Source organism: Pinus tabuliformis, chromosome 9, assembly GCF_031772625.1.
Source record: "Pinus tabuliformis cultivar Carrire ecotype Pingquan chromosome 9, CPIR1, whole genome shotgun sequence".
NCBI classification, from domain to species: Eukaryota; Viridiplantae; Streptophyta; class Pinopsida; order Pinales; family Pinaceae; genus Pinus; species Pinus tabuliformis.
In genome coordinates, this window is record NC_142307.1 from 1,395,752,902 (window position 1) to 1,395,767,835 (window position 14,934).

The 14,934-nt window shown below is 31.9% G+C and overlaps 1 protein-coding gene across 1 annotated transcript; it reads right to left on the reverse strand.

Moving 5' to 3' along the window:
• Positions 1–9,886: 9,886 nt before the first annotated feature.
• LOC149153748 (primary amine oxidase-like) lies at positions 9,887–13,395 on the reverse strand. Its single transcript, XM_089438985.1, has 5 exons — positions 12,115–13,395; positions 11,136–11,249; positions 10,587–11,033; positions 10,395–10,492; positions 9,887–10,293 (listed from the first exon to the last, which is right to left on the reverse strand). Exons 1-5 carry the CDS (start codon positions 13,273–13,275, stop codon positions 10,089–10,091), a joined length of 2,025 nt encoding a protein of 674 aa, XP_089295111.1. The 5' UTR covers positions 13,276–13,395; the 3' UTR covers positions 9,887–10,088.
• Between the last annotated feature and the right edge of the window lie 1,539 nt (positions 13,396–14,934).

Sequence of the window (14,934 nt, forward strand, 5' to 3'; positions counted from 1 at the left end):
CTGATCCAGTTGTGATCAAACCAAAAAGCAATGAGAACTTTTATGATATAGGTCCAATTTGGTTTATCATAAGCTTTGGCTATATCCAATTGCATGATCATTCCAGATTTCCTATTGTTTGTAATTGAGTGTACCACCTGATGAGCTTAAATGATGTTGTCGAGGATTTGCCTACCTTCCACATATCCAAATTGTTCAACCGACACCAGGGTAGGAAGAAGAGGCTTGAGTCTATTGGCCACAACTTTGGATATTATCTTGTAGATAACATTGCACAAGGCAATGGGTCTAAACCTATCAGGAGTTTGAGCCAATTCCTGTTTAGGGATCAAGGAGATAAAGGTGGTATTAAGCACCTTCAGAATGGTTTTGTCTCTCCTAGAGTCTTCCACTACATTCAGAACATCCTGTTTTACTATATTCCAGCAAGCTTTAAAGAAATCAACGTTGAATCCATCCGGACCTGGTGCCTTACCATTTTGCATTTCTCTTAGGGCCTCACTAACCTCCTCTTCTGACACTGGTCTATTAAGGTTGAAATTGTCCTCTCTGGTAACCAGCTTGGGAATATGTTTTGATATAACTCTAATGGATTGTTCTCTATCTAAATAGGTTTCCTGTGCAATATCACGAAAGTGCTGAACCAGCACTGCTTCTATTTCTTCATGAGAATTGAGAAGATTACCTCCCTCATCCTTGATAGAATAAATCCTATTGTGAGCTCTGTTCGCCATATTGGATCTATGGAAAAATCTAGTATTATGTTCTCCTTCTTTTAGCCATTGCACTCTTGATTTTTGCCTCCAAAAAATCTCCTCTTGTTTACATAAGTTATCCCATTCTTGATGATATTTGGTTGCTTGATCACTTCTATCTTTATCAAAACCCTCCATGATAAGGGTTTGGTTGAGTTCTTGCAATTTTCCCTCAACATATTTTTTTGCTTCAAAAATATTACCATACTCTTTCTTGTTCCACTCCTTGAGCCTGAGTTTGATATTTTTTAGACTTTTTTGAAGTAGGAACATTATTTTGCCCTGAATATTCAACTCTTCTACCCACCCGATGGCTATTTTGTTGATGAAATTTGGGTGGGAGAGCTAGAGGTTTTCGAATCTGAAAGGTCTATTCCTGGGGGTACCAATGCCCTGAATTTCCAGTTACACTGGCCAGTGATCCGAGCCTCCAAAGGGAAGCACTCTTGCAACTATGTCCTTGTCCTTGAGCATAAGATCCTCTGATATTATGAATCTATCTAATCTGGAGGCCACCTGAGACTCTCCTCCTCTTTTATTGTTCCAAGTAAAGGTACCATTACTCATAACAATATCCACTAACTTCATATTATCTATGAAGGTTTGGAAAGCAAAAGAGTCTTTATTTAGAGTTCTGGTACCCCGTTTTTTCTCCGACAGTGATTTGATCATATTGAAATCACCCCCCAAGATCCAAGGGATTCTTGCATGTCTTTCTCTGAGATCTTGCAGGGAATATAAAAGCTTGAGTTTACCATCCATCCTTTGGGGACCATACACATTCGTGACCAGGTAGACTTCCTTATCTCCCACTGGTTGTATGACCACTGAAAGATAATCCCTAGCTACCTCTGCATCTATAATGTCAATTTTTTGGGGGTTCCAAAGCGTGAGAATGCCTCCTACTGTATTCTCTGCTTTGACTTCTAGAAACTTAAATATATTGAGCCATTTGTTGTGAATCTCTTTTATTTTTTGAATGGAACATTTAGTTTCCTGGATGAAGATCACATTCGGTGCTGCTTGTTTCATCCTATTACTAAGTAATCTTTGCTTTCTTTTACTACCTAGACCTCTAATATTCCAAGATGTAAACTTCATTATTAAAGATTTGTAAAGGAGTAGCTAGTTATATCTTTCATCTTACTCGAATCTATCATTAGCTTTCCACACTCCATCAAGAGCTCATTCTACTTTTCTGCCCCTCTTCTTTCTTAGATTTCTAGTAGCTAAACCTGGAGTTGATTTCATTGTTTTCACACCTTTGTGTTCCTGTGAATCTATCCCTCCCGTGGTTCCCTGCATCAAGAACCCTTCCAGATCTAGGTGTTCCTTTTCAAGGATCTCCTGTAGCTCATGGTCCTCCAGATCTATTTCACTCTGGGTCATTTCTTGATCCATATCTAGGTCTGCTTCACTCATCATAGTCTCTTTCTGATTGCCAATATCTTGTGTTTGGTTGCTGTCTTCTTCTTTCTCTTTTTCATTAGGACCTTCTTCCATAGATTGGTCTTATTTTGTGATTTCTTCATTCTCTTCCAGAACTTGAAACTTGTTCTGACTGCTCTTTTACCCCTCATTATGTTGTTGCTTTGGCCCTTTTTTACTGCCTTTTCCTCTATTTAACACTTTTTGAAAGCTTATGTCCTTCATCATATTAGCCTTGCTCTTGTTGTCTGCTTTACTGAGAGGGAAGTCTCTGAATAAGTGTCCATGTTCATGGAATCTACGACATCTAAACGGGATATGCTCGTAGTCTACTGTTTGCACCCATTCCTCATCAAAAACTTCCAAGATAACTTCATCCGGGAGAGCTCCTGATAGATCCATTTCCACACATATTCTTGCAAAGGAAGTATATTTCCCCCTTCTTGTGGCTTCAGAAGCTTTGACAAAACGACCTAGTTTATTGCCTATGGTAGCTAGCGATTTAGTTTGCCAGTAATCAAGAGGTAGGGAATAGAACCTTACCCAGACTAGTACCGAAGTGAAAGTTTCCCACTCTGGGACAAATTTCATCTTCCAAGACCACATATAGAGGCTGGCTGCTGCATAAAAGTAGGGTCCTCCTTCGAATATTCTGTCTTATCTTCGATCTTTGTGAACACCATGGTAAAGAATCCCTTTGACCCAAGATGTAGGTCGATGCTTCCTTTGGGTTTCCAGTGATATTTGATCCACGTCTGTAAAGTTTTTTCAATGGGACATAGTCCCATGAATTTACAGATGATAGCGTAAGTCCCCATGTGTTCCCTATGTGTCTACAGAGCAGCATCATTTAAAACTACTGTAGGAGTGATCTCTGCTTTGGGTTTGCAAGGTCCCTTTTGCTTTTTGTCTCCTTGATTTTTTTCTTCTTCCTCCTTGTCTTTTGTGCTATTTTTTTCCTTGGTCTTGGTCCCATCTATTTCTTTTTCAATATTCCTGTTCCCTTCCTTCACAGATCCTCTGACATTTTTTTCCAAAGTTGACTTACCTCTGCTGGCTACAGTGTCCTTATAGGAGGGAGTGGAGCTCCCTCCTCTGCGACCCTCCATTAGGATCAACCTCACCAACTTGCTGAAACCCTTGCTGCTCGCTCTCCGTTCTCCTCTCCCCGGTCCAATTTTTCTACTACTAAAGATTATATATTCACAAGTAAGTACCCTTTTATAATTCAATCTAGTAAAAATGACTTCATGTTTCAAGGAGAACCATAAGCTGGTTGGGATATCAAACTTCCTTACATGGAAAAGAAGGATAGACATAGTCCTCAAAGTAAATGAAGTCATTGATCATGTCCATGGAAAGGTCTCCAAGCCATCCGAAGAACAAGCGTTATTTGAATACATGGAAAGGGATCTCAAGGCTCAAAATATTATTAAGGAATCTATAAAAGATCCTCTCATTTCCTATGTAGCCAACCCGGGGACATCTAAAGAAATATATGATAAGCTTATAGAAATTTTCTCTAAGATAATGATAGCAAATATCATATCACTTAGATCTTATGTATATAAATTGAAGGTTTCAAAGGATGAAGGGATATCGTCATGTCTTTCAAAAGCGTGTCAAATAAAAGGTCAATTGTAGGATCTAGGATAGATGGTATCTGGTAATGAAATGATCTCCATTATTCTAAATGTATTGACTGATGAACAAGGTAACCTCATATCTACTAGGGAAGAGGAAGTTATCCCATTCATCAAATTATGGTTGCTCTACAAGGAAGAAGAAGAAGACAGGCTGAAGAAAGAAAGTAACAAAAGATTATATAGAAGGGATCAATCAGTGACAAGAAGAAAAGGGAAATTCAGAAAGTTTGTTCCTCCAAAGAAAAACAATAACATGGCTAAGGAAAGATGTTATGGTTGTCAGAAACTTGGGCACTATAGAAGAGATTTTCCTAAAAGTTAGAGGGACAAGGAATAAGCTCATACTAATGAAGAAGTGAAAGATCCTGAGATAAAGAGGCAAAAATATCTCTACTATGAATGAGATGATCTTCTTCACTAGAACGTACTTTCCACTTGTAATTTGAGTGGGAGAAGATATTATTCCAAACATATTATTTTTTTCACAATATTTCCGCCCATCTCCAACCTCATAATATGTTAGGCATAATATCTCTTATGCAATTCTCATTATGTGAGGGTCGAGGTGGAGGGAGGTATCATGACAAGCATATTATACTTGACATAAAATCTCCGCTTATACTTAACCTCATAATATGTTGGGCATAATATCCACAGAACCCCCCCACCACTCATTATGATGGTGGGACTTGGTGTGCAAGGAGATATTATGGAAACCATAATATGAGGATGGGGCCAGTGGGAAATATTATGTAAAGCATATTATGTTTTTCCTATTATGTTGATAATGAAAATAATATTTAAATTTGTAATACTACATTAAAAAGGTAAATCATGTATACAATTCAAACCTACTTCGCCCATATATCTCTGAATTTTCTACTTCGCCCAAATTTGTGTAACCTGAACCCTTCATTTCCAAAATGCCAGATAGTCCCACCTATAGTTATTAAATAAAAAGAAGGAAATTCATGAGTTTGATGTTGTACGTTTATGTGTGACCATCATGAAATTCTTTCAAAGAATTAGGAAATGACTTACTTGAACATGGATGGCTCCATTTGTCTTGAATTCCCAATCGAAAATGTAGTCATAGTTTCCCACAGTGGATACCATTCTCACTACCAATGTTACCTCTTGTCTTACCTCTGTGATCTACACAGAATTAGACATAAAAAATCTATAAATTTATAAATAGATACATATAGTGGTTAAGTAGAGAAATACCAAACAATTGAAGCTAACCTAATCTAAATTTAACTTCATAAATTTTGACATTTATGAGTACTTTATTTATATTATTATTTTATTTTTAAATGGAGAGAGAGACAATTGAGTTTACTTTGGGTGGTCGGAAAAAATGATTAGGATCATTCTCACCCAAGTTCAATTCCCAAGTAACACCATAAGATTTGATGCAACACAAAATATCACACTATTCTAAATCATAATTTTAATTTTAAATAAATGTATAAACATTTTTTCACTTTCAAATCTATTAAATTTAATATTTCAAAGTTGAGAAAAAAAACATTTATTTTCCATTATACACATTATTAAACAAAACACAAGAATAAGTTTTATATATATATATATATATATATATATATATATATATTAAAAAATAAGTTTATATATATATATATATATATAGTTATTGTTATACTTTTTACTCAATTTTTATATATGATATAGGATAGGTTGAACTCACAGTAAATCTCTACGATAAAAAAAAATAACATTTTTTATTAAGATAATTTTAAAAATAATTAAAAATATAAACTAAAATAAATTATATTATTTTTTCACATGTATATTTTTAAATATATATTGTTTATAATGATATGTATATTTTTAAAATATTTACGTTAATCTAATTTATTTTATTATTTAATATTTTTCATTTAGTTTATTATTCATAAAAGTTATATATTTATTTAATCATAAATGCATCTATCTTAAAGGTTGCCGACGTGAGATTATTTATAATAGATATATAAAAGGTATGGGAATATGTTGAAGAGAAATATTATGGGAATGATAATAAAGAAAATTTTTAATTTAATAGTTGTTCTAATTTTTAATTTTTTTTTTTCCTTTTTCCGATTTTTTTCATGATTAGAATTGATGAATGATGATGACATTGATGAACTGAGTAGTGATGATGATGATGAAGAAGAAGAATAAGAAGAAGAGGAGAGACCAAATTATATTTTTAAAATATATTTACATTAATCTAATTTATTTTATTATTTAATAACTATATTTTTAAAATAAAAGGCTAGGAAGGTCAATATTGCAACAAAGATTATGAAACTGAGATCTAATGCGGTTGTACGCGAGGCACTCTAAGAGGAAGTGATTTTCATAGGCGATGTTCATATTCTCACAGAGAAGGAAGATCCTTTCCATCCATGGTGTTTTAGGAACTGCCCAATGACCCATTTCACTATGGAGCTCATGGGAGTTCACTCTAATCTTGGCTATATTAATTTTCTTCTTTGAGCTAGTTAAAACAGAGAGATACTTTGATCTTCTAGGATGGGTTTGATGACCTCATAATATCTTAATTTTCTTTTAGCTACTAAATCTTTCTCACACCACATTTTTTCTTTGAACTTATAAGTAACAATATTTTTAATGTTATTAATGTTTTGCAATACAACATTCTCGTCGATCTCCCAATGGTTTAACCAGGCCCTGGTATCTTTATACCAACATCGTTTGTGTCTTAGGTGGTTTTGGTTGGAATTTAAAGCTAGCATAGGAAGTCTATGGGCTCCTATGTTATTGAGTTTGTGCTTGTACAACAGAAGCCTAGTCATAGCTAGGCTCTCGATAGGGGAAAGACCCACTTCTATAAGGAGAATAGGATAGGGTGTATTGTTTTAATTTTGAGGTTATACGTTATAAAACGCTTCTGGATTTGTTCAATCCTTCTCCAGGATTCTCTAGAGATGCTGCAACCCCAAACCTCACATCCATATAAGATAATGGGAGTGAATGAAGTTTCAAAGAGGAACTTCTTTCTATCCCACTTTACGAGGTTTGTCGTTTTACAATTATTTTCAAGACCAAATAAGCTTTCCACCCCCCATTAATCATTTTTCTCAATGCTATAGTTCTAGCTGAGCTTGTGATGAATATCAATTCCTAGGTACTTGTAAGAAGACACTTCCTCCAAGTTACTAATGTCATACATAAAATTAGCATAAGTGTCCTTCTTGGATTTGATAATCATAACTTTTGTTTTGTCAATGTTAATAGTCATACCCATGGTAGAGTAGAAATCCTTAAGAAGTCTAAGTTGCTTATCAAGATCAGATTGGCACGTTGCGAGAAGAACAATATCGTCAATGTAGAGAAGAAGGATGGTGACCATCCCCGCTAAGATCATGCCAGCACAGCCTGCTTCCTTTAAAGAACCTTCTAACTTTTTGATGTATATAAAAGTGGCTCATTTGAAAAATATATAAGTAATAGATATATAAAAAGTAATAAGAATATAATATCTTAAATTATATTATATGAGAAAAATGTTATTAAAATAATATTCTCTAATTATATTTTATAGTTAATAATTGTTTTATTATTATTTTTTTTTATTTCATACAATTGATAAGATATTATACTATTATTTTCTAAAAATATTTAAATTTAAATTTTAATATAATATTATGAATTTTGTTATGTTTTTAAATATGTTGAGTTTTTTTGTTTTTTGTTTTTTTAAAAGTGAAATGAGTAATTTTGGTAGTTTTGTATCTAAATAACAAATTTGATATTATAACTATGACCACTAGTTTCACCATTTCTATTACATGTTCAAAGCCTCTTATATAGACACAAGTTAATCAAAGAATCAAACCAAAAACCTCATAATATTTCACATAACTTTGTTTTTTTTTTTTTAAATTACTGAAATGAGTAATTTTGGTAGTTTTGTATTTAAATAACAAGTCTAATACTATAATTTTGACCACTAGTTTCAACATTTCTACTACATGTTCAAGACCTCTTATACAGAAGCAAGTTAATAAAAAAATCAAACCAAAAACCTCATAATATTTCACATAACTCTTTTACTTACTTAATACCCCAAAGTATATATATATATATATATATATATATAAAAGACTTTTATATCAATTTGATATTTAATTAAATTTAAAATTAAATTATTATTATCATTATATTATATTTTAATTTTTATTATATTATTAATTAATATTCAATAAATCTATCTTATTTAAAAATAATTAAAAATTTTGAATTATAACATTAAATCAAAATTTTAAATATAACATTCAATTATATTCCTAATCCACATTATAAAACTGGTAATATTCATCAAGTAAATTTTATTATATATAATATTATTATGATATTTCACATATAGTTAAATACTGTTACTTTTTGTTTTATTATTAGTAATTTCAATTTTATTATTATAAGTTTTGTGTTTATCTATATGTTTTTTTGATAAATTATAAATTCATATTAAATAATCTATTCATAATTTAAAAGTTATTTAATTTATATTTATAATGATATTTTATAATATTTAATTATTTATTTTTTAATATTATAATAAAATATAAATAATTTTCATTATTATATTTTAATGTAATGTAATAAGAAACTATGCAATATGTATTTGAACATCAAATATATCCTAGCATGATGAGTAGATAAAAAACCAAGCCCTTCTTCATTAGTGATCCTAGTGATCCTAGCTGTCTGATTCCAAAAGTAATTCCTACATGCTTTTAATACTGAAATAACACGATACATAGCCCACGGGGCTTTGGATTGACGGTGAATGGGTGCGCTGTTAAGACACTCCTTGCGATAGGTCACCGGTTCAAATCCCCCGTAGGTACTTAGGTTAGTCTTAACTAGAAAAAAAGAAAGAAATAACACGACACATATTATAGTCACATACTAAATAATCCCTAATGAAAATCGCAAATGAAGAAATAAACTGTATAGAGTAAATCTTCCTTTCTCTCATAAACTTCTACACAATATGTTAAAAGCTTCATTTTACCATATTCCTATCTATAAACTAACCTATACATATTCCTACTATCTATTTATTCTTCCGTAACTTGGACTATATTTTTTCATTATTATATTTTAATGTAATGTAATAATAAAATATGCAATATGTATTTGAAAGTGTAGTATTATTTTTGAAAATTATAATAAAATATAATTATTTTTAATTATTATATTTTGATATAATGATACACAATATGCATTTAAAAATATAACATATAATATATATTAAAATGTAATTTATTTAATTAAAACATTTTCAAATTAAATGGTATATTTTGTTAGTATATGGAACTTTATTAAGAATAAAATATAATATTTATTAGAATATGTATCTTGACTATACTAAACTAGGTAAAATTTGAATATTATTTATTAATTTTAGTGAATAATATATTTAGCATCAAATTATTTTATGATATATATTGGATATATATGTTTTTAAAATATTTTATATAAAATAATATATTTTTATAATATATATAATATTAGTAATTTATTAAATAATTGGTATTTTTATTTTAATGGTAAATTTTAAGAATATTTCACAATATATTAAATAATAATAATGGGATATTTTTATTCCAATTATAAATTTGAAGAATATTTCAAATGTTATAAACAACAATAGTAATTAGATATCTTTATCTCAATTGTAAATTCCGAAAATATTACAGAGTATCAAAGAAAACAACAAGACATCTTTATCCCATTGTAAATTCTAAAAATATTAGAAAATGCCATAAACAACATAGAATACCAATTTAGTACCTAACTATTGTTTATAAAATTCCAAAATATTCCTACAATCTAATATAAAAATAAATTCATTGACTCAGCTAATAAATATTTAAATTTGAAAAAGTATTTTTAACCTATTTCAATTTAAATCTCACACACACATAGGAAAGGATTTGAAAATGTTCACTTTAATCAGTGATGAAAAAATGTTATCGATATCTAATTTAAATATTACTCAATACAATGGACAACACGTTCATCGAACATTAGGTCATAAAGAAATGAATTTTAATGCTTACAAACATATCCAAGTAATTTATTGATCATAACAATTCCCTAAACATTCTTCATTAATCGTCATAAAATATCATGATGATTAATGTTTATTTAATCTTTAAGTTTGTACTATTTCTACTTTTATTTAAATATAGATATAGAGTAATTTGAAATAATTAACTTAATCCTTTTTTGTACAATTTGGCAACATTGTCAAAGATATAGGTCGTAATTTGAGAATGGGATTATTTTCAAAAAAGTTGGCAGGTCTCAATTCAAATGATGCAGATATAGTCGGCATCACTGGAAAATCTTCTTGACAAGGAATATGATGGATTCCCATAGTATGCCAAAGAACTATGTCCTCATTTTCAATTTCTCGATTCCTGTTATTCATAATCACATTAATTATATGAATGTTAGTATAAATTCTCACACACACACAAAAGTTGGATTTTCAATTGTAAAGCAAGGATGTAATGTTCACCTTTTGGTCCATGTGGCTAATGTATCATCACCTCGACTTTGATCCACATACACTCCCCCAGCCCATTGTTCTGAATGATTATATGGAGTAACCCAAACCTACATGAAAATCATGGTTTTTTGATGAAAAATAAAATAAGAAACATAGATTTTGATTAAAAAATAAGAAGAAACATTATAGTTAGTGGCTTACATCATTGTTGGTAAACACTGCCCGAATCTGTGGATAATCATCTAAAGAGAGAAGACTAGCAATAGGTAAGCTAGGCAATAATTTATACCCAACATCTTGCCCCACTTTAGTCTTGTGATGTGGATTCACCACCAAAAGGTCTGCAGGTTTCTTAACGTCAAAGAGGATTTGAGCATCGTCCTCTCTCTTGGCAACCTTTTTGTCCACTGCCCAGTAGCTCTTCCTAGGAGACTCACCATGGGGAACTTCCATTCTCTTCAACTTCGCTTCCACGAATGAATTACGAATACCATCCACATCCATGTCTAGATGGAAAGTGAGAAAGTGATCATGGAAAACACCAATAGTGTTCTCCGTTAATAGGCTTCCATATATCTCTGAATTTGCTACTTCATCTAAATTTGTGTAACTTGAACCCTTGATTTCCAAAATGCCAGATAGTCCCACCTGTAGTTATTAAAAAAAGGAGGAAATTTATGAGTTTGATGTTATACATTTATGTGATATGACCATCATGAATTTTTTTCAAAGAATTAGAACATTACTTACTTGAACATGGATGGCTCCATTTGTCTTGAATTCCCAATCGAGAATGTAGTCATAGTTTCCCACAGTGGTAACCATTCTCACCACCAATGTTACCTCTGGTCTTACCTCTGTGATCTACATATAATTAGACATATAAAACAATTAGAAATTTAGAGAGAAAATACATACAGTCATTAAGTAGAGAAATACCAAACAAATGAAGTTATCCTAGTCTAAATTTGACTTCAAAATTTTTTACATTTATTAGTACATTATTTGTATTATTTTTTAAATGGAGAGAGAGAGTGAAAGAGAGTTAGGTTTACCTTAGATAGTTGGGAGAAATAATTAAGATCCTCCTTACCCATGTTCAATTCCCACTAATAACATCATAACCTTGAATGTAATACAAAATATCACACTATTCTAAATTATAATTTCAATTTTAAATAAATGTATAAACATTTTTCTTCACTTTTAAATCTTCTAATTAAATATTAAAATTTAAAGTTTAATAAAAAAACATTTATTTTCCATTATACAAATTACTAGACAAAACACAAATCATTCAATTAAAAAAAATTATATATTATATAATTTTATAAAGTTTTTATATTTTTTAAAAACAAAAATAAAAATTAATTTAATTATTTAGAAATATTCAACAATTTAAATTTTAAAATCTATAAACATGCATGACTTTTATATATATATATATATGGGGTTATATATTTATTTAATCATAAGTGCATCTATCTTAGAGGTGGCCAATATGAGGTTATTTATAATAGATATATAAAAGATAGGGGTATGTTTTGAAGACTAATATTATTATAATAGTGATAAAGACCCGATAATTTTGATGGATTAGATGTTTTTGGGTTACTCTCCTCAAAGCACCAAAAAAATCACACAAACAAATCCTTACTGAGAGATAATTAAACCACTATTTTAAGTTTGACATTCAATTATATTTCAAATATCTTGAAAATTTACTTACCACCACGTTTGGAATCGACACTTCTGTATGACGCCATGAAACATCTCCCGCATACCTCTCAAAAACGCAGAATGCATTGGATATGTTCACTGGTTCTCCGTCGGCTCCTGCGTAGAATGCATCCATGTAATAAGCATTTCGAGGACAATCATTGAGTGGCTCAAGCGAAGACGCGCTTAATCCCACACCAAACTCCCCAGCATCCATAAATGTCTTGTAATACCAATCCTGAGTTGGATCCATGTAAGGCACAAACATTTCAGATACAAAACCTCTGTACATCACACTTCTGAATTTCCCCTTCTCTGCATCGAACACGTCTGCTGTAGAGATAACAGGGCCGGCTCTCAAATCGAAACCAATATGGAATTTCCAATTAGCCCACTCCACCATATGACCCTCAACTCTGAAGCTTGGCCCCTCAGGCTGCTCTATTGAGATTGGATTGATTTTGGGGCCGAAGGGCGGCTTCTGAACCGAGAATCTGTAATCCGTCCCTTCTGCTTTGGGTACTGGAATTTTCTTGTCATCTCTGTACCCAATAACTGTCATGGTGTCTAGGTCTACTACCGCTGTGATCCCCTCAATAGGTCGAGCGTATATATTAACAGTCCCATTGGTATAGTAGCACAGGATGTTTATTACTCTCTTGCCCTGCGTCTTTTCACCAAACCATCCAACCGAATACGTATCGCAAACAACGGATTCGATCTCGAGACCTCTGTTCTTGATGGAACGTATGAATGGAGGGTAAGTGAGAAGCAACTCAGAAGCTTTTCCCTGCTCCTCCAATGTAAATATGGGGTACCCAAATCCATGATAGACTTTGTCATATACAACAGAAGCTGCAGTAAGATCTACAAGAACTTCATGGGTTTCCCCAGGGATTCTTGCGATTACAAAGGCCTCTCTGGAAGGCAAAGCAGCTAACCCATCTTTCCACTTATACACAGCTTCTTTGTGCGGTGCTTGCAGACCAACATATTGGAAGCTTAAGTTCTTGTGTGAGCCGAGTTCAGACTTGAGCATGAGCCGACGAACATGTCTGAATTCAGACGCGGTGAGCGAATCCAGAGGATGACGATGTTTAGCACCAGTATGAGTAATAAATAGAGAGAAGCTTAGCAGCAGAGAAATGAGTAACAGAGTGCTCTTTCCCATTTTTGAATATTCTCAAAGTCCTTAGATAACTGTATTCCATGGCTGTGATCCGCTCTACCTATATTTAATAACACAAACTTCTTGTGAAGGTGTTGACTACTAGCTTGAGAGTTTGAAACCTACTGAACAACGAAAGCAATTACCCCAAAGTCACACATGAATTGAAGGTGTTGACTGAACTAGCTTGAGTTTGTAACCTACCGAACAACGAACGCAATTACCCCAAAGTCACACGATGAATTGAACGTGCCATGAAGTCACATATGTACGCACGAAAAACTTACAACCATCCTTACAATATGGTTCAATTTCAAGGTACGAACAAAAAACTTACAACCATGCTTACAATATGGTTCAATTTCAAGGTACGCACAAAAAACTTACAACCATGCTTATAAAACGAAACAAAAGGTTAAAGCTGATCCCCTTACAACTTCCATGTGTGGCTTAAGTTTGTTTCTTTGAGTAAATATTATTTGGAAAAGGACATTTCCTATTTAGCTTTCAAAGTTTGGCATTATCCACGTGACTCAAAGTTTGAATGAAGCATGTTATCATGGTCAAATGTTTTTGTTGTTGTTTTTTTTTAATCATGTGTTTGAAGGTTAAAATCAATTCTAGAATTATCTAAGAAATGAAATTTTGCATGATCTAGTTAATTCAAAGTTTGAAAGGAGTATGTTATCCTAGTCAAGTGTACAGGGTTTCACTGAAAAAATAATACCGTATTACAAGCAATATCATATCACATTTACATTCTCTTTTATCTTTTATTTTCGTCTTTTTATTTAAATTTTTAACATTACCATGAATGATTCAAGATGTTTGAGAGTGGTTTCAACCTCATTGGATTTCATATGGAGAAAGTAGAATTTTAGATCTCACTTAAAGTCCAGCAGACTTATTGGTTTTTTAGAATTTCAGGATTGGAGGATTGCAATGTTTCTATTGGATTTTGTCATGTACTAGGTATGGAACTCATATCTAATCAAGAGAACCAAGCCCTTTATGTACCTTGACGTTAATGACATTGGTTGTCAAACTAATCTATCATGACCCTACAAAAATGTACATGTCATCAAACAACATCTTGACTTGACATGCTACGTTTTTTCTATCTTATGTTAATGCTTAGAGGGTGATATTAATGACAAAGATCCCAAGATAGACAAGGATTTTGATCTCATGACCAATTTAAATAATAATAACCTTTAAAAGATGCTTAAGAAAGCCGACCAAGCTGAAACCTAAAAAATGTTTACAATTTTGAATGTTGTATGTTAGTTTGTTGGTACTTATACCCTTCAGAACTTGTGATTATATCAATCACAGATAAATAGTTATTGTTACAAGAAAAAAATTCTAAAGTTTGATGTTGAACTTGGAAACTTTTAGCATTTAGCAAACAATGATTTTAGCCTTTTGTGGAAGGAGCGATTTTTTTACGAATTCGGCAGGTTGTGGTTGAAGCGATTTTTTGTAAAATAGTACACAATGCTGAAGATTTTTGGATTGAAACTGAAATCATGTGGTTTAGGTAAAAACAATCGTGTAGTGTAAAATTCAAATAGTGAACAAAATATGGTGGATACTACTAATTTAGGATGTTGTTGGCCACCAAGAAGAAGAGGTAGGCCATTGCCAAGCGAAGTAGAGGAT